Below are 19,638 nucleotides of genomic sequence, written 5' to 3'. Positions count from 1 at the left end.
AATTGGCTGTCGGTCAAGCCGTGTGTCGAATAATCCATCCAAATGCACCATGGGCTTTCCCAAATAATTGCCGTCGCACCCTAGAAAAGTTTTGGTGGGGTCGCTTTGCTGGGGCCGCAGGGCTTATCGACTGCTGTTATCAGGCATGGCCTTGGGTGAGTGACGCCAGTAACTGGAGCAAGCGCCAGAGAAGAAAAAAAAAGAGAATTTCGCCCCGCGCCTGGCAGTTTAAGGCAAGTTGGGTCAAAGTTGCCCCTCCATTTCGGTTCGGTCATAGCGAATTAATTGGGCTTTTGTCAATTATTCAGCGAGTCCGACAGGTACAACAGGAAACCAAAGGCACGAGATCAGCAAGTTGGAAATCCAAACCACAACAACTTCTCTTCTCCAACTTTCTCTATCTATCTGGTCGTAAACTACTCGACACTAGATTTCGGTAGTTATCCATTCAATACAAGAACATCTTGATATCGACTCGTCGTTATCGCAAGTATTTGCACGTCCCAGACCCAACCAGAGATACCCATTCACAACCGCCCACCATGGTGTTGGCAAAGTCCAAGGCCTCGGTCGGCCTCGGCAACTCGCTGATGAACGACCGGTTCGGCAAGGGCAAAGGCAAGAAGGAGGGCGTGACCCGAACCAACCATGCGACCGGTGAGGAGTACATCACAAACGACCGCAAGGAGGCCTCGTGGGTCAAGATGCGCTCCGTCACGCAGCAGTCCGCCATGGACGAATTCCTGGCCACCGCCGAGCTGGCCGACACCGACTTCACCGCCGAGAAGATGAACAACCTCAAGATCATCCACACCGACCAGGTCAACCCCTGGCTGCTGTCCGCCGGCGAGGAGCGCGCCGTCAAGAGCAAGCAGAAGGCCCACAAGGAGCGCCTCACCGTCCCCCGCCGGCCGCACTGGGACAAGACCACCACCCCCGAAGAACTCGACAAGGCCGAGCGCGAGAGCTTTCTGGATTGGCGCCGCGGCCTGGCCGAGCTGCAGGAGAGCAACGACTTGCTGATGACCCCCTTCGAGCGCAACCTCGAGGTCTGGCGCCAGCTGTGGCGTGTCATTGAGCGCTCGCACCTCGTCGTGCAGATTGTCGATGCGCGAAACCCGCTGATGTTCCGATCGGCCGATCTGGAGAACTACGTCAAGAAGGTCGACAGCAGGAAGGAGAACTTGTTGCTGGTCAACAAGGCGGATATGATGACGACCAAGCAGCGCCGGGTGTGGGCGCAATACTTCAAGGAGAAGAAGATTGCCTACCGTTTCTTCTCGGCGTCTCTGGCCAAGGAGATGATCGAGGCTAGGGAGGCGGCAGAGTGGGATGGCCCGCTCAACCAGAAAGCCGCAGATGCGAAGGGGAAGTTCGTGGCCAAGCAACAGGAAGAGGAGTCTTCCGAAGAAGACGGGTCCGAGGAGGATGGCGAGTCCGAGGGTCACGAGTCGGGCGATGAGAACGAAGGAAAGATGCGCCCTGGTGCAGCTTACGAAGAATCCGATGATGACGACATCCGAATTTTGACGGTGGAGGAGCTGGAAGAGGCTTTCCTGAAACATATCCCAGATGCGGACCCCGATAGTAAGTTTGGTATATCAAGATCAACTGCAAGCATGCATGCGCTAACCCCTACAGACCCGGGCGAGAAGCTGAAGATTGGTCTGGTCGGATACCCCAACGTCGGAAAGTCGTCCACTATCAACGCCCTTATTGGAGCCAAGAAGGTGTCCGTCTCCGCTACGCCTGGTAAGACGAAGCATTTCCAGACAATCCATCTCAGTGACAAGGTTATCCTGTGCGATTGCCCTGGTCTGGTGTTCCCCAACTTCGCCACCACCAAGGCGGATCTCGTGTGCAACGGTGTCCTGCCCATCGATCAGCTCCGAGAGTACAGTGGCCCTTGTGGCCTGGTGGCCCACCGGATACCCCAGCCTTTCCTTGAGGCCATTTACGGTATTCACATCAAGACGAGGCCGATTGAGGAAGGTGGCACTGGTGTTCCGACAGCCAGCGAGATGCTATCTTCGTACGCCAAGGCACGTGGTTTCCAGACACAAGGTGTTGGCCAGCCCGATGAGTCCCGCGCGGCCCGTACCATCCTCAAGGACTACGTCAAGGGCAAGCTGCTTTACGTCGAGCCCCCGCCTGAGTACCCCGACCCTGCCGAGTTCAACCGCGAACTCTACGACTCGGAACACCTGCCGGCCAAGCGCCGCGCCATCTTGCTAGCGGCCCTCGACGCCATGGACCATCCCGATGACGCGACCGTCGACACGGAGATCCTGGCCCAGCCCACAGGCGCCAAGAGCAAGAAGCTCGACAAGACCTTCTTCGCCCGCGACGCCAATAACAAGGGCCACATGGCCATGCCTTTCAGCTACAAGTACACGGAGCAAGGAAAGGAGCAGTCCGAGGTTGCCGGAGGTAGACATCTCAGTGGACGCAAGGCCCGCACCATGATTGCGCTCGAGACGGGCATGGACCCCAAGGATGTGCGGCTGGGCAGCAGCAAGAAGCACTTCAAGGGTGGTGCTAAGAAGCGGGCCAAGAAGCCGGCGGCGGACGATGACTAGGAAGCGAGAGAACGGAGCAACAAAAAGAAAAAAAAAAAGATACGAAAAGAACATAGGGGTCCCATAGGTCACTGAGGGAAATCGGAATTGTCAATGAGACTCGGAGTTGCAAGTATATTCGCGCACCTATTGGAACGATGCCCGGACGCAAGTGATTGGCCATGATACTATCAGCAACACTTATTATCCTCAATCTACCTCACGGTGGTCGAGGCTTGATGTCCCGCTCGTGAAAAGCTCAACCCCTGTTTGTTAGTTATGGTTGCGACCCCCTCGAAGGCTTCTTGGAGATTGCGTAATGCTGCGCGACACACTGGAGACTATCAAGCTAAGAATATATGGTTCAGCCGTTTCGCATACCATTCTCGGAGAAAGACAAGGCGTGCTGCGCGCATTTGCTCCATTCGAGCTTCTGGTGGCGGAATTGCCCTGTCTTTCACCCGTCGTTCTGGAGCCCCTTGGCCCGTAGCTCCCACAACTACACCATGTATCGCAAAAACCAGAGGTGCGTCAGTTTCTCGCCAGGTAGGTAGGTATACAAGGGAAAATGCTCACGTGAACTCTGAACCAAGCACCATAGACAAGACAGGTACTTCTTTTTTCTTGTCTTCCCCTTTATTTCCCTTGACTCATATCAATGCTGCCCGGCAGAAATAAAAGGCTCACAAAGAGCGGGTTACGTCAAAAAGAAGGTACCGTTCCAATACCTGTCTCCGAGAGCCAGCGGTTCGTCTATAATTGCTGTTGCCGTTGTTGTATTCTTCAACGTCTAGGCTGCGGCTCCGCCGCACCGACCCACCTCCCGAGGATATAGGACGTGCCCCTGTCCATCTAATATCTATCATCTGATAGTATACACGTAGTCTTGAGACTAGAGGAGCATTCTATGGCTATTAGCTTACTTCCATCGATTTCATTGACTCTAATTTGAGGATACAGCTTTACCTTGAATGGTGTTTCCTTTCCCATGTAATGTTTTCGTGTGAGAGTAACTCCCACGGGGATGTCCTCGAGGTTTCCCTCCAGGTGCTCGTCAGTCCTGAGGCTGTGTGTATGTTCGCCTATAAGGGGCCTCGAATCTCCCGACTTTTGGACCTTTCGAATCATCAATAACCCTTGACATTTTCACATCCATACCCCCATCGACCATTGACCAGCACATCATCCTCGCCCGAGGCCTTTGAGGTCAACACCGGACGCTGCCACTTCACCATCTATCGGGAGCGGCAGTGGGGCATCTTCAATCTCGAGGACGAGCGTCGCGGAGAATGCACACCTATGGACCAGTCCAACATCGAGTGGAACTGCCCGAAACATGATGAATTCAAAGGCCGAAAGGGCCGACTCGTCTTTGCCTGCAGGACCACCGACTACGATGCGAGACACTTCAACTGAGAACGGGGGGCGAATCCTGCTTGGCCGACCCATTCTGCGCGTTACTTATTTCATTCAATCTAAATACAAAGTCTTCTATTTTAAAATAGCCAGTTTGATCGTGTATGGGTGGCCTATCCCCTGTTCGGCTCAGCATGGATTGTGTGTGTTTTCTAAGACTGTTTTGATAACACTAGAGGCAACTACTGTTATTATACTGCCATAACGGCTACTGCTCTCCCAGTACATAATACTCAGAATATCCCAGCGGTGCTGGAGGAAGGGAGCAATTCTAACTCCAAAAGGAGGGGTCGGTAGAAGGAGGGGAGAAACCCTCCGATGGACAAGCCGTGGTTGTGCTTACCTCTGACCGATTTCACTGTTAGATACATTATCCAAACATTTGTAGCTGATACACATGCTAGTCACCACGAATGCACCCAAGATTTGATCTATGCCTAGGCGCGTTGGGCAATCATTCAGCATTAGACAGTAGAGGTTTCAACACCTAGGGCTAATGAGGGAATGGCGTTTACTGTCATACCTTTGTTCAAACAAACAATCCTATAGTGAGCCACATTGCCAACATTGAATATGAACAGTCTGATTGTCCTCAGTTGAAAGAACATCAAAACACATCGGCATTGTTCACCTCCAAAGAACACCATTAAATATCATGGCTTCGTGCACTTCTCTTGCTCCATCTGGCTTCATTTTCGCACCACAACAGGAAAAAAAAACTCATAACAGCCTTCCCCTTCATATCCAATCACTGACTCTAAGAGGTTCCAGTAACCAAAGACACAGTAAGCACACCCCTTGATCCACCATGGCTCCCCGAACGTATACCAACTCCAAGAAGCGCTGGATCGCCGAAGGCCTCTGCCGCGACGGCGTCCTGACGAAGCCGTACAGCCGGTTCCCCTTCGGCCGCGTGAAAGACATGGACGAATTCCACGCCTACTACCAGTCCGGCGAGTCCGCGGACGGCGAGAAGTTCCAGGCCGGGATCCGCGCCCTGGACACCATGGTCCGCCGCATGCTCCGCAACGACTTTGCCGCCTACGCCGAGGAGATCCCGGCCCATGTCAAGGCCACCGGCGGCGTCCCCAACGACGGCAACGTCCTCGTCCGCTGGGTCTATAGCACATGGCACATGTACCAGTCCGATGAAGAAGAGGCGGACGAGATGGATGTGGACGGAGACGACGACGACGACGGCGAGGACGACCCCCCTCTTGGTGCGCCGGAGAAGTTGCTCGACGAGATTGTGGTTCAGCCCAAACAACAGCCAGCCCAGGAGAAGCCCAAGGGGGAAGGAAGCAACAACGGCCAGGGTGCTCTCGCGGTCCAGCAACAAGCAAACCAGAAGCAATTTCATCTGGAGCCGCCGAGCGAGGAATCCATACGCCAAATGGAGGAGTACCACCAGTGGATCCAGTCCAAGGACGACTAAATGAAAACTAGGTAGGTAGAACGAACGACTTACAGTCTCTCGAGGCTGATACGGCGTTGCGACTCCCCTGCACCGTGGAATAGAACAGAATCATGAACCCCAAAACCCCACAGCTGCTTACGTAGTAAAAATGTGGTGTGGGCCCAATAGTTATCGTCGTGAAATTTATTATTGTGATTTCATCGTAATGCAGCCGTTGCTGAGCTGAGCTGAGCTGAGACTGGCTTGGTACCACGGATAAGTACCCTGTCCAAATATATCGCTGCCCTGGATGGTAGAGTTGAGGCCATTGATGCGAAAGGGCGCCCGTCCCAAGAAGCCATCATAGCTTGGTAGTACTAACAAGAGAAACCACAGTCAAGGTCGACAGTTCGACGGCGTTGGACAAAGGGCCCCAAACCCCACCGACCAACGCTGCAGCGGTCGTTCTGAGAACCTGCGATACCGGACTCCCAGTGGTCTGACCTGTACGTGAATTCCACCTGCGGGGGGATAAGGAAATGGTTAGCCAATACAAGAAAGAAGAGAAGGAAAAAGTTGGATTGAAACTAACCAGGTTATCGTCGATGGATGCGCTGACTTTCAGGGGGGCTTCCAAACCGTCTACTTCGCCGTGGAATGGCCTGTTGTTTTTTGCGACCCATGGGGCCTCGAAACTGGCATGATTTATGTCGTTCCCTTCGCCGTCGTAGATACGGGCATTTGCGTATTGCATTTTCCCCTTTTTGTTTACTGAGACCCGTGGGTGGGTGTGCGTATGAGTTTGCCAATGCCACAACAGACAGCCCATCCGAAGTCACGACGTCGCTAACAATTCGCTCGTTCGTCTCCCTTTTATGGCTAGAGAACTCGCCGGGGAAGGAAGGGTTCAGGGTTGAATACGATATAAACAGAACCCTTGAGACTCGAAACTTGCGTGCTTGCAAACTCCGTCCTGGAAGGACGGTAGTAGGTTAGGCTGGCGGTTCGTTGTTATTGCCGCTGCTATTACTACTGCTGCCGCTTCTGCTACCGCTGCTGCTACCGTCGTTGTTTTTGCTACTACCGCTACCGCTACCGATGCCATTATTATTGTTGCTACTACCGCTGCCGCTATTGTTGTTGCTATCACCGCTGGCGTTGTTATTATTGCTACTACCGCTACCGCTGTTGTTGCTGCTGCTGCCGTTGTTGTTGCTACTTTTGATCGTCAACTTCCTGGCAGCCCACTTGAGCTGGACTTGCTATTGGCGCCATCGCTACCTGTCGCTATGCTATGAGAATCACGGGCTGCGCCCGACAAACTCGAAATTGTTCCGCCAGAGTGGTCTGGCCTCTGTGGCCTGAGTCTTAAACCCCACGCTCCAGCTGGCGATTCGTTGTCATTGTTGTTGTTGTTGTTGTTGTTGTTGCAACTTCCCGGTGGCCCATCTTGAGCGATTAGGTATTATCGGCGTCGTCGCAGTAAGTTGATATCATTGTTTATTGATGCGAAAAGGCGCCTGTCCAAAGAATCGGGTGATCGATTTGATGGTAATGTATGAATGTGATATGGTGTTATGATGTAGTATTGTAAGGTGGTGTTGTAAGGTGGTGTTGTAAGGTGGTGTTGTAAGGTGGTGTTGTCAAGCTCGAGGGAAAGGCTTGAGGGTCTGCTAGAGGGACGGAGACTCGCTAGGACAGAATGGAAGGCCCAGCGGGCTCGTACTCCAAAGTTTAGGTAGTCACGGGATAGCTGGCGACAGAGTAACATGATTGGTGATGGAATGGGACAGCCCGTCCTGATTTGATAGACCCTTTCGGGTTGACCGATAAGGAGCTTCCTTTCAATCGAGCTCCGTCGCTCAAGCTTAACACAACATCACATGACCACATCGCCACATCACATCACCACAACACATCACCATCGCCGTCGACCACCATCTTTACCACAACGGAATATGAATACAGGTAAGGAAAAGCATTCGTTCGATTTATTAGTAACACCCCTATCGTGTTGGAAGTACCGCAGTAGTACCACTTGTCATCCTTTATTCCAGCGATAAGCAAAGAGCAGGGTCCGCAGGCCTTCGGAAGCGAGTACGTCCATGTGCAGGGAGCAACGGCTTCGTCCACCATGCCACCCAGGGGGTCCTCGGGGGTGCCACCGGTGCATATGCTGCAAGGCGGCCGCCCAGGGGGCCGCTGCGACCCCAGTGCTGTGGAATGACGTGGCGACTAATATGACGCTCGATGTTGAGAAGATGACCCGGATTCCTCCAACTCTCTTTTAGTCAACTGGGTCTCAACCTCGCCCGTAACGGCTTCGTCCACCATGCCATGCAGTGGGTCCTCGGAAACGGTGGGCGAGGTAGGCGAGATGGGCGAGAGTGTTGTGGAATGACGTGGCGAGAGTGCTGTGTGTAAGGGGTGGTGATAAGCTCAATGGACTGTCAAGACGCTAACTTGACAACGTCGTCCATTTGCCCGGTAGGGGACGAGGAGCGGGTTGGCCGGTTGGTAAGAGCACCGGTTGCAGCGCCGTGAAACTGTGGAACGACGTGACGACTGCCATAACGCTCGATGCTGGGAGGATGGCCCAGATTCCTCCAACTCTGTTGGCTAACCAAGTCTCAACCTCACCCGTGACGGTACCGTCTACCATGCCATCCAGGGGGTCCTCGAGAACGGTGGGCGAAACCGGCGATCCTCGGGGGCGGTGGGCGAGACAGGTAAGATGGGCGAGAGTGCTGTGGAATGACGTGGCGACTAATACAAAGCTCGATGTTGAGAAGGTGACCGTCAAGGCTCTGTTTCCGAGGATAACGATTTTAACGTGGTGGTCGACAGCGATTGTAGCAATCGATTCAATGGTAATGTATGAATGTTATGTGGTGTTGTGTTGTGGTGTTGTGTTGTGGTGTTGTGTTGTGGTGTTGTGAGGTGGTGGTGTTAAGCTCGAGGAATGACTTAATCGACATCGAGTTTCGAAAAAAAAAAAAAAAAAAAAAAAAAAACGTTCATTCCACTGCTATAACCTGGAGTAAATGAAATAATCAAGGCATGTGCGGCCAATGGAGAAGGGATGTCGCTCAAGATGGGCCACCAGAAAGTTGCCACAACAATAAGGGGAGGGAGAGCACTGCTTCCACCGCCAACACCACCGGCGCAACCGGGGAGGAGCCGTGGTGTTCGAGTCGCCGGCACCGCCACCTAACGTTGGTGGTGTCTCCGAGATCGATCAACTAGATGTATCACCTAGAGAGGAAAACCCTTATTTTAGTACAGATGGTCAACACTTGCAAACAGGGATAGACGGCATTTCAGCTCTTACAAGAACATGACACATAATATAGCTTGTTGCCTTTGCAAAGTCCACTCTCACGATAGGGGGCACGACCGGACCGTCCAAAACCTCGCGAGCAAGATGACTTCGGAAGGCCCCAATGACCATGATTCACGTCTATTGTGACCCCCTTAATCCCATAACTCCCGTATGAGCCGTAGCCCCCTACTCACCCTCCCCACCCCTCAAGCCCTCCCCTTCCCCTTCCCAGCATAGTACCCCTCCGCCCCCGCCTCGACCAGCGAGGACACCAGCCCCAGCCGGTCCTGCATCCCCACCATGGCCGCGCACGCAATCACGACCCCCTCGACGAACGCGGCCTCCCCGATTTGTTGAGGCTCCGCGTTTCCCCGGCGGTGGGGGAAGACCTCCAGGATCCCCCGCTCGCTGGCCCACGGCGCCGACCGCGTGTATTGCGCCAGGACGTGACTTTCGCTCTCGGCGTCGACGAGGTAAAGCGGCGTGAACGGGGTCCAGCTATTCGAAAAGATGGCGCTGAGGTCCAGGGCTGCGCCAGCCGCCGAACCATGGGGCGATGATGTTGACGATACCGACGGATTTTGAGGGGTGGCGGTCGTCGTCGTTGCTGTTGCGGCTGCTTGGTTACCACCGTCGCCGCCGCCCTTTTCCAAGGCCGAGTAATACCGCTGCAACCGCTCCTTCTCATCCCCTCCCATCCCCTGACCACCATGGCCACTTCCGTTGCCATCTTCGAGTCCCCGATGCGTCTTCTGCCACACATACCGCCTACCCTCCATCACCGGCAAATCCACCGCATACTTGGTCGTCATGACCCCCGTGCAATGCATAAACCGCTTCCCCGGCGCCCCGCGACACGTCCCGTCGACCGCGTTCAGCAGGAACGTGATATCGACGCCGCACCAGCCGGGCCAGATGAACTCGGGGTACTTGAGCTCGGCCACGTTCCAGGACGACGGCTCGGGCCCCCCGCGCCGAAGTCCGCCTTCGCGGTGGAGCATCGTGGCGGCGTACTTGGTGGTGTAGTTCGCCTCCCACCGGACGTCGCTGGCGTCGTTATCCCACCGATTGGGATTGGGGTCGCCCGTGCCGGGGGCGGGTTGGACGAGGATCCGCTTTTGTTGCTGGAGGGCGGCGTTTTGGACGGTGATGATGTACTTTAGCGGTTCTGATTGACTCGACGACGAGGATGAAGTGGGCGCATCATGGTGGGCTCGGCGCTTTTCGTCGAGGAACGCGGTGGTGGAGTTGTTCGCGCCGGGCGTGTGGGTGCTGTTCGGAGCCAGGTAAGCCGGTGGGGGCTGTCGCAGCTCCGAGGTGGCCTCCTGGTACGACGGCAGACCTGGCGCATGAGCGTGGTGTTCCTCTTCATCTTCTTGCGAGTCCAAAGGATGAGGGTTTCTCTTCTCGTCACCGTGGTTCATTTTGCGAGCTGATTAATTTTGATTTGAATTTTTGATTGAATTCTTTTGAAAGAGCTATATGAGGGAGCGTTGGTCCAGCAAGCTGTTGCTGCCTGGCGTCGGCCGACGTGGTTGTACTTGAACCACGTGACCCAGACACTGCCTAGCTAAAAATAAAAAAATACACACACTGCGCCACGCTAAGAAGTGCCGCCCCAAAAACAGCGACCGCCGACGTTTCAGGACACATTTTCCCATGAGACCCGACCACCTCATGAAGACCCAACATAAAAACTAATGTACAATGAAGAAATAAAAGTTAAGGTATTAACTTTGCGAGTTGTGAAACCCGGGTGAGAATTTTGTAAAGAAGAGTAAAAAGGAAAAAATGTCTCGTTGATTGATCAAGAGTCGAAAATGGGCCCGAAAGCCGGCACCCCACGCGCCTCGAGGTCATAGACCAGTTTCGACGTCACCTTGGCATTGGAAATGATGGCCACCGCCTCGGCGCCGCTCTCCTTGTACAGGCGATAGGCCTCGACGGCCATGTCGGGCCGGCCCTGCTTGCGGGTGTTCCAGATGACGGCGTCGGGGTCGGTGGCGAGGACGCCCTCGATGATCTCGCGGCCATAGGTGGTCTCGGGGTTGGGCGTCGACCAGAAGACGCGCACGGGCACCTCGCGGGCCAGGATGACGGGCAGGCAGGGCCCGATGCCGGACCCCGTGGCCACGAGCACCACTTTGCGGAACAGGGGTAGCATGCGGAAGACGCCCGAGGCGGGCGTGGTGCGCGTCCAGAGGTGGGTAGGTGGGTTGTCGATCATCTGCCCCGTCCAGTCGCCGGCGCGCGACACCACGACCGAGAAGCCGGCCTTGCCCGGGATGGGGATGGTGGCGAACCCGTGCCACTCGCGCAGGGGCTTGGTGGTCAGGCGGATGCCCTTGCCGGGCTTGGGGGTGCAGTAGTCAAAGTGCAGGCGGATGGCGTGCTTGCTCAGGGGCTCGGGCCGGACGTTGACCTTGCGGAGCTGGACCCAGGGCAGGATGATGGTGTAGGAGATGACGGCCACCATCCAGATGGCCGGGTTGTTGACGAGCGGCTTCTCGGGCGAGACGGAGGCGTTGGTGACGGCGATGTGCGCCCAGACGAGCGCCAGGGCCGTCCAGCCGCCGAACCGGTGCATCCACTCGAACTGGTCGTGCATCGTCATGCGCACGCGCGGGTACGCCATGACGAGCATGCCCAGCAGGATGGCCAGGATCAGGAAGGTCAGTACCACGGTCGGCACGTTGACGTGGTTGAACTCGTCCTTGCGCACAAAGTAGATGGTCGACTGCACCGCAAAGATGACCCACCAGCCCGTCGCGCAGATGGCGGCGCCCGAATGCAGACCACCGAGATGATAGCAGCGGGCAAAGTGACGGCGGATCCAGAGCGGGGCGGACTTGGGCACGCGCGTCGCCAGCCAGAAGACGAAGTTGATGCCGTACTCGTTGCGAATGATGATGGCGATCAGTAGGTTGGCGGCGACGGCGTTGGCAATACCATCCAGGGGCAGGCCCGCCTTGGCGCCGGCGGCCAGACCGATGAAGACGAAGAGGTTGATCATGAAGATAAAGAGGAACAGCTTGCGGTAGGCGTTGAAGAGCTTGTGGCGCACATACCGTCCACCGTGGAAGCCGTTCTTCTGGGGCAGCTCGATGGCGGCCTTCTCGACCTCGAGGTCGTCGTAGCTCTTGACGCTCGTGGCGTTGCTCTTGGTCCGGACGGGAACCAGGCCCTTCTCCAGGTTGCTGAGGCTGATCATCTGGTTATTAGCATCCTGGTGGTAGCGGGGGGGGCATCCTCGAACTGGTTGGTGGTGTTATTGTTAGGAACATACGCAGTGGGTGGCGTCTCTGGGGGCGTCGGGGGCATGGCAGCTTGGTCCTGTGCCTTGAGGGGCTCCTCCATGGCGCGCAGGGCCTTCTTGTCGATTTTACCACCGGGGGTCATGGGCATGTCGTCCAGGCGGACCAGGCGCGAGGGGCGCGAGTAGTGGGCGAGTAAGTTGGCGAGGTGCAGCTTGAGCTCCTCCTCGTCGACGTGGCCGTGGCACGAGTAAAACGCCCAGAGCTTCTCACCTATCTTCAGTGCGCAGGCCTTGGCGACGTTGCGGAAGGACTCGACCGAGGCGGAAACGCCGTCGAGCTCGATGCGGACGCCGTTGATCTTGACCTGGTCGTCCTTGCGGCCAAGGGGCTCGATCTCGCCGTTGTCGAGCCAGCGACACAGATCGCCCGTGTTGAACATCATGCGGCCGTCCCTGGTGAACTTGTCCGGGCGATAGCGCTGGGCCGTCAGCTCGGGCAGGTTGAGGTAACCCTTGGTGACGCCCAAGCCGCCCACCCACATGAGGCCTGGCTCTCCGATCTTGACGGGACATTCTTTTTCGTCCAATATATAGACGTTAGTGTTGGGGTTGGGCCGGCCGATCGACAGCTTAGCGCCGAGCTTATGCGTGTGTGCCGTGTTCAGGATCGATATCTCGGTGGGGCCGCAGACGTTGAGGAACCGCACGTGGGGGGCCCACTCCTGCGCCAGTGTCAAGGGGCACGGCTCGCCGCCCACGGCAATCGTCTTGATGTTGGGGAACTCCTCGTGCCGCGGCAGGTACTTCTGCGCCGCGCTCGGTGTGGCAATCACCACGTCCGACTTGCTGAGACACGAGGCCCACACGTCCTTGTCGCCGCCGCGGCCGCTCGACCCGCGCAGGTTGAGACAGCCGCCGTTCATTAGGGTTCCTAGAATTTCCCAGGCGCCTGCGGGTAGAAAAAACGAACAGACTGTCAGCAAGGGTGGGGTTCTTTTATCTATAGTTCAGGGGAGAGTGCACGTACACATATCGAAACCGAGCATGAGGACGGATGACACATTGGTGCCGACTGTGATGCCGAGCTTGCCGGGCTCATTGAGGAGGGTGTTGCAGGTGCCCTCGTGGGTCACATCTACACCCTTGGGCGCGCCGGTCGTCCCGGAGGTGTAGATGGCGTATGCACCATCGTAGGGTCCGACGGGGATCTCGGGGTTGCGAGTGTCGCCGCGGCGCCAGAGAGGGTCCAGCGCGTCGATGGCAACAATGGTGGCGTTCGAGTCGAGCGGCATGCTGCGCTCGACCTTCTCCTCGAAGCTGGAAAGGCACAGGATGATGGGGGCGTCCGAGTCGCGGATGACGTGCTGCAGGCTCTCCTCGACCATGACGGAGCCGTCGATGGGCACGTACTGGCAGCCCGTCTTGAGCACGCCCATGATGAAGATGGTCATCTCGAGCGACCGCGAGTAGACGCAGACGACGCGTTGCTTCGGCTGCAGGTTGTAGTTTGTGATCAGGTGGTTGGCCACCATATTTGACCGCCAGTCGAGCTCGGCGTATGTGAGCGTCCTCTCCTGGCCGAAGCACTCCCGGACGGCCTTGGCATAGGGATACGTGCCCGCGATGGACTCGAACGCCGCCGTCACCGTCCGGTGCTGAAGGGGGATGGACGGCCCGCGTCCATACTGGCTGAATAGATGCTGGTCCCCCGGGGACAGCTTCTCTAGTGAATGGAACGCCATTATTACTGCGACGAAGAGGTCTGTGAATAAGAATGAAAAAAGAGAGACGACTTCGAACGCAGTACGTCGCAAATGGCTGCGAGAAGAAGAAGCAAGAAGCAGAAAAGAAGGATATAAGCTCTCAACAACCAACACACCTAGAGAAGAAAGAGGAAGGAGGAGGAGAGGAGGGCAAGAAGAGCCGCGAGTAATGCAGCCTTTTTGTGACCGTTAGCGAGATCGTAGAACCGATGGTATATGCGTTCCGATGGTAGTGACGGTGTTACTGTGACGGGCTAGTGGCAGTGGAAGAACGGGCAGACCCACGAGAACAAGGAGATCCCCGTGAGCTAGGAAATGAAGAGGAACCCTGGTCCATTTTAAACTCCCGGGTCATGGTGCGGGAGATTCCATGTCGCAAATCCAAATCCTTCCCGGTGAGACACCAAGACGGCAAAATTTTCGACGTGCTTGCCCGTGGGTTGGAATGGAGCTTGGTTGCCCCGATGACAAGCAAAGTCCAGTCCACGGCCTACGGCCGAATCAGGCAAGCCATCATCATCATCATCACCATCGCCGCCCTTCCTTCCAGGGACAGGGAGACGACAGGGTCGGAGATTGAAACAAACGTCTCCCTCGTTCCTTCTTTCAGTTACGCCTCTTTTCTTTTTGCCTGCAGGCATCGCCAAAAACGAGGGCGTGGAGTCGAGGGCGACCAGGGGCGAAGGGGCGTAAGGGCAGGGGGTCGGCGCAGAGGGCGACGACGGTTGAGCTGGTATTGGTGCGACAACACAGGCGACGATGCCGCCGTCCCTGCATGGGTGGGGGCCCTTCTTTCTTGGCGCCTTGCCCTGTGCTGTGCCTGGGACACACGGCACACGGACGGACTCCCACCGTGGTGTGGTCCTGTCAATTCTGTCAGTTTTTGACCATCTGGGGGCTTGGCCTAGATTTATCTACCGTAATTGTATAATTCCACCCGTCTCAGCGCTTCATCGCTACTGGGGCTCCTTGTTTCATGCCGGGGTAACGGCCTTGGCTGCCAGCTTAGAACTCGTTGACTAACCACCAACTATCGTGGCATGTGCATCTAATCGAGATGCGCCGGTCGATGACCGGCAGCAGGCTCTTCTTGGGCCCCCTCTTCTCCTCTCCAAAGTGATTCCAGCAGGTATGTCTTGTATTATCGTGTCTTACCCTATACCCAGACTACCTCTTTAGGCAAAAAGCCCCGACAAGAATCGAATACGGTGTCTGAGATTGCACGTGGATTTCACATGTTGCATTGCCGGTAATTGGGCCATCTTGGAAAACCAAGCACACGTCGGACAAATCTGACAGATCCGCCCAAACAGAAAAAGATCTCCAGTAAAATCCAGACCTCGGGGCCCGGGACTTGGGGACTCGTACGAATCTAAAAGGAGTAATGCTTACTCCACGAAGGGGTTGTCCTAAGTCATCGTACCAGTTTCATAGCCCCGCCTCCTTACCCGCCGTGCCCCACGCCGAAGGAACGGTCCCGACGTCAGTCTAGGCAGGAACTCGTATAGATCTGCCGTCTTGGTAGTTATGGAACCCCCCAGAACTAGGCTATTTAGCGGTAGAATCTCGACAGAATGTGGACCAGGGCCCGGTGGGGACGCTGGTCCTATATCTGAAGCTATATGGTGCTGGATGCCCCACCGACGGATCGGTTTTGGACGTCCACTGGAACGTCTGCACACCTATGCACACCCTTTGCTTCTGGCGACACCCGGTTCTGGGATGCAGGCGCCTCGCTTATTGACCTTGGAGCAATTCCGCGGGCCAAGGCGCTTGTCATAGCCCCTCCATCAGCGTCTTAGCGTGACGTCGTGTCGTAAGATGGAGGCTGAAAGCGTGGCGTGTTCGGCACTTGAAGACTCGATCCCCGGCCAGAACATCAAACCGCCAACCGCAACCTCGTCATGCCCTAGAAGTGGACAAGGCTGATCGATGCGTTCGGCGTGCTGAAAGGAGAGAGCAGTGTGCCCTATCAATACTTCATACCTGTGTTGGAGGGAAGCTTGCCACTTGCTTACATTTTGAGGTGAAGATATCTATCACCATCTCGGCTGTTGGGACCCGAGGAGTGTCTGTGCCATCCCATGCTGAGCAGGCCAGTCCGGTAATTATTTCTCCTTATAAAATCATTGCAGTCAATGCAGGCTCATTGATCGTAGCCCAATAGCCGAGGGACAAGAACTTGAGCGTCTTCTTGGAAAAGATCGTCATTCGTGTTTGTTTGCCCTGCAGGAAAGGTCTGGCTGTTTGAAACAAAAAAGGCCCATTGGCAGGGAGTTGCCTAGGTCGCACAGCTGTTCTGTCCTCAAGTCTCGACTCGGCCGCGGTTGAAAGAGGTTTTTGCGTGGAGCCAGACGGCTCAGGAAGGAGCAACGTCGTTTCAAGAAACAACGAGCTAGCTAGGGTTCAAGGTGGAAGAAAATCGGGGGCTCAATGCATGTGACAGAGTTTGGCATTTGGCTGGTTCACCCAGGCAGTGCCAGGCGCAGGTTCTGGCGCAGGGAAACAGGGTTGCGGTCAGTTTTCCCAGGGTTCGGCGCAGGGGTTCGGGGATGTCACAGTCCATCTCGTCGAGCGACGGTGATTTCTGGTTCAGGCGACAGCAGGGCCTGAAATGGGGGAACTTGATTGGCGGATAAGGTCCGAACGTTTGACGTGGAGGCCAAAGACGGGGCGCGCCAAAGCCGCCAAGCATCGATTGAAATACGCAGGCACGACTTCACTCGGCCGATGAACCTAATTCAGCGATTTGGGACGAGGCTCATCTTGCCTGGCCAGCCTGGCTTGCACGCCGTACTGTATTTAGCACCCAGGCCAGGGTACCCCAACTTGAACGCCGATTTGCTCAGGTTTAGAGTGAATTGGCGCGGTTCGCTAGCACGACTCCAGCCTAGCCTGCAGCAGCTCTGCAGCTCTGCATGAGCCAGCAGCTAAAAGGAGCTGCTTTTATTCGGACAGGTGCTTAATTCGGTTGAAGGAAGACATCGAGAGAGAAGCCGTTGCAGAAATCGTTAGTCGTGAGGAGTACGCTGCATGTGCCACGCGGCGTGCATCTCATCTTCTCATGCCCGCGAAGAGAATGCACATCTTCGGGCTGCAACTGGTATGATTGCGGCCGCGTTTGCAACTGGATCATTACCCACGAGGCGTTGGGAGTAACCCACCATTCTGGTCGTCGCATACACAGGCCGACCACCAAACATGAACAATTCGCGAGACTCACGCATCCCAAACAAATACCTGAGATACTGTCGGAACACGGCATGAAGAATCTATCAAAGAAATAAACGATTCCAAACTCCATTCTTCTATTATTGTTTCTGTTTTCGTCGAGTTTGGGTAGAGGGAACAACGTGCAGGAAACAGGAAAGCGACCAATCGAATTGATGAATCAGCGGCAAGCGCACGATTACCAATGGGGCGCGCCAGGGTCCTTCCCAACAAGGATGGTTGTACTGACCAGAGAGGAAGGCACCTTCCCTTTTGTTCACGTCCATTGCATCAATGTAGCCACCCCTTTGACACTTTTGCGAGTCAGTACAACATCCACGAGGGGGAGAGGGGGGTTTGAGGGGTGTGTGCAGAGTCGAGACAGGGCATGAGTGGAATATTCAACCGAGCTTTCGGCCGGTTCATGCAACATGGCTGACATCACATGGCCCTCGCGTCCGAAAAGCAATTAACGGCGCTCCTAATGCGCCTCCTAAACAGCGGCTTGCATACAATACTGGTGTAGCAAATGCGTTCGTGGTGGGTGGATATGTGGTGGGTACATGTACCTATGAAGGGGAGGGGGGAAGACCAGTAGTAAACACAGCGATAAACAAGGGTCGATCCCGTTTCCCTCTGCTATTCCTGTGTTTAATTAGCCTTGGACTTCGAATCCATCAAATCAATTCCCCGATCCACCACAGCGCATATCAATACCGAACTGCATACCAGGCTCGGACACTGACACCATCACTCATCCTCACGCATCAAGAACAACACCACACAGCCACGATGCAACCAATCACCAAAATAACCACCGACGACGTCAAGGTTTCGGCCAATGACCAGGGTGTCGCCATCCTCCAGCTCGACCGACCGGCCAAGCGCAATGCCTTCAGCCAGACCATGATTGACGCCATCGTGGTGGCGCTGCGAGAGCTGGACCGCATGCCTGAGGTGCGCGCCGTAGTCATCGCCGGCCTGCCCGAAGGCCCCTTCTGTGGTAAGTAGTAACGACCTGCCCTCGAGATGCTCCTTTACCAAAGTGCGCCAGCTAATTGGTGGGTTTACGACAGCTGGCATGGATATCAAAGAGCTGGTTGCCATTACCACGGCGTCGGCGTACCGGAGGGCCTTCCTCAAGGATCTCACAGACGCCTTCGCGGGCTTCTCGAAGCCTACCATTGCTGCCGTGGTGGGAGCTGCGGTAAGACGCCCCGATCCTACGCTCGCTCCATGGTTCGGCGAGTGAGCCGACAGGGGAGAGTGGCAGTACTGACTCGGGATTGCCTATTAATAGCTCGGAGGAGGTTGTGAGATATCCTTGGCTGTAAGTAAAAATACCAACCAAATGGCACACCCCTCCCCAATCCACTGGGTTCGCCGGCTGACGCATAATTATCCAGTGCGACATGATCTATGCGGCTGAGGACGCCCTGTTTGGTCTGCCAGAGATGAAGATCGGTACCATCCCTGGTGCTGGTGGCACCCAGCGTCTTGCCCGGGCCCTGGGGAAGCACAAGGTGAGAAGATACTCCACGTTACACGTTTCGGTCAACATGTCGGTCCCGTAAACTGACCAACAATCCCCCGTACTTTAGGCAATGGAGTTCATCCTCACCGGTGAGCCTGCCTCCGGAGCTGAGTTCGAGCGCCTGGGAATGGTGACCCGCACCTTCCCCAAGGAGCAAGTCCTGGAGGAGTCCCTGAAGCTGGCCACCAAGATTGCGTCCCTGTCCGGCCCGGTGGCCCAGATCGCAAAGCAAGCTGTTCTTACTGGTAAGTTGGAATCCTCTTTTTATTGACAAGAACACCCACGATATGAGAAGAGAACTGACACGAATATCACGATACAGCGGAGTCGACGACTTTGGATCAGGGTATGGTGCACGAGAAGGCGCTGTACTACTCCACATTTGACGTGTATGATTGCCACGAAGGCCAGCGTGCGTTCCTAGAAAAGAGGAAGCCGAACTTCGAGCACCGCTAGAGCGGCAAGAGTATGATTTGACGACGGCGTGTTTACTTGAGCGTATGACTACTACCCAGCCACGGCCATGTTTTATAGGCAGAGCAAGAAGTTTGATATTTGAAAACTTGAATCGTTATCATCCAGTGTGACACTTGAGCTTCTGGTTGCTTGTCTACTTGATGGTCATTAGACCATTCGCCAAGGTGCTTTCAACAGCTTGCCTCGCCACCGTAACCCAATCTGACTTCTTATGGTCAGAACTGCAGGTGACAAGCGGGTTCTTGCATTCCCGCCCCGGAGCTATTAGCAACCGCGTTTGTGCTACATATTATGCATGTATCTTCATTGTAAATAACGGTTTCGAATTAAGGCAATTTGGGATAAAAGTATTTTCTTGCAGCAAACACTTTGGATTAAAGACATTGAGTCGCCACGTCAAAAATGACAGGTAGAAAAAAGTGCCCTGATGATGTTTTCGTGAAGTTGGTAGTCAATTTAGGCTGTGAATATAAGTTGCACTTGCCTGCATGAAACCAGTCCAAGACACTTTCAAACAATCAAACCTAACTGCCAGTAAACACCGACCGAAGCTTGGCAGCTTGGAATTTACAACTTGTATGCAAATACAAACATCCTCTTGACTGTTTGACGATTGTTAAATCAGTCAGTAACACCCTCCAAGCCCTGTTATTTTTTCTCTCCAAGTCTCCGGTGGAAAAGTGACACTCCAGCTGATCAATCATAG

General features: G+C 55.2%; 7 protein-coding genes across 7 annotated transcripts; 4 read left to right on the top strand and 3 right to left on the bottom strand.

The window, feature by feature from the left end:
• Nucleotides 1-542: 542 nt before the first annotated feature.
• Nucleotides 543-2,579, top strand: PG985_000156 (uncharacterized protein; the record flags this gene model as incomplete). The annotated part of the gene is made up of 2 exons (XM_066819925.1): nt 543-1,587; nt 1,642-2,579. The coding sequence occupies 2 exons, from the start codon at nt 543-545 to the stop codon at nt 2,577-2,579; spliced, it is 1,983 nt and encodes a 660-aa protein (XP_066690804.1).
• Nucleotides 2,580-3,582: 1,003 nt separating this feature from the next.
• On the top strand, nt 3,583-3,974 carry PG985_000155 (uncharacterized protein; the record flags this gene model as incomplete). Its single annotated transcript, XM_066819924.1, has 2 exons — nt 3,583-3,626; nt 3,737-3,974. The coding sequence occupies 2 exons, from the start codon at nt 3,583-3,585 to the stop codon at nt 3,972-3,974; spliced, it is 282 nt and encodes a 93-aa protein (XP_066690803.1).
• Nucleotides 3,975-4,731: 757 nt separating this feature from the next.
• On the bottom strand, nt 4,732-6,124 carry PG985_000154 (uncharacterized protein; the record flags this gene model as incomplete). The annotated part of the gene is made up of 3 exons (XM_066819923.1): nt 4,732-5,405; nt 5,753-5,891; nt 5,963-6,124. The coding sequence occupies 3 exons, from the start codon at nt 6,122-6,124 to the stop codon at nt 4,732-4,734; spliced, it is 975 nt and encodes a 324-aa protein (XP_066690802.1).
• A 344-nt stretch (nt 6,125-6,468) lies between these two features.
• PG985_000153 (uncharacterized protein) lies at nt 6,469-6,666 on the top strand (the record flags this gene model as incomplete). Its single annotated transcript, XM_066819922.1, has 1 exon — nt 6,469-6,666. A coding segment is annotated over one exon (198 nt), but the record flags the coding sequence as incomplete, so codon positions are not given.
• A 2,232-nt stretch (nt 6,667-8,898) lies between these two features.
• On the bottom strand, nt 8,899-10,116 carry PG985_000152 (uncharacterized protein; the record flags this gene model as incomplete). The annotated part of the gene is made up of 1 exon (XM_066819921.1): nt 8,899-10,116. One exon carries the CDS (start codon nt 10,114-10,116, stop codon nt 8,899-8,901), a length of 1,218 nt encoding a protein of 405 aa, XP_066690800.1.
• Nucleotides 10,117-10,499: 383 nt separating this feature from the next.
• Nucleotides 10,500-13,690, bottom strand: PG985_000151 (uncharacterized protein; the record flags this gene model as incomplete). The annotated part of the gene is made up of 3 exons (XM_066819920.1): nt 10,500-11,895; nt 11,979-12,897; nt 12,976-13,690. 3 exons carry the CDS (start codon nt 13,688-13,690, stop codon nt 10,500-10,502), a joined length of 3,030 nt encoding a protein of 1,009 aa, XP_066690799.1.
• Nucleotides 13,691-17,713: 4,023 nt separating this feature from the next.
• Nucleotides 17,714-18,911, top strand: PG985_000150 (uncharacterized protein; the record flags this gene model as incomplete). The annotated part of the gene is made up of 6 exons (XM_066819919.1): nt 17,714-17,924; nt 17,998-18,128; nt 18,222-18,251; nt 18,328-18,444; nt 18,523-18,700; nt 18,778-18,911. The coding sequence occupies 6 exons, from the start codon at nt 17,714-17,716 to the stop codon at nt 18,909-18,911; spliced, it is 801 nt and encodes a 266-aa protein (XP_066690798.1).
• Between the last annotated feature and the right edge of the window lie 727 nt (nt 18,912-19,638).

Source organism: Apiospora marii (assembly GCF_038362585.1).
Source record: "Apiospora marii strain CBS 49790 chromosome Unknown utg000001l_segment0_segment0, whole genome shotgun sequence".
NCBI classification, from domain to species: domain Eukaryota; kingdom Fungi; phylum Ascomycota; class Sordariomycetes; order Amphisphaeriales; family Apiosporaceae; genus Apiospora; species Apiospora marii.
This window is presented reverse-complemented; position numbering and strand designations above follow the sequence as displayed.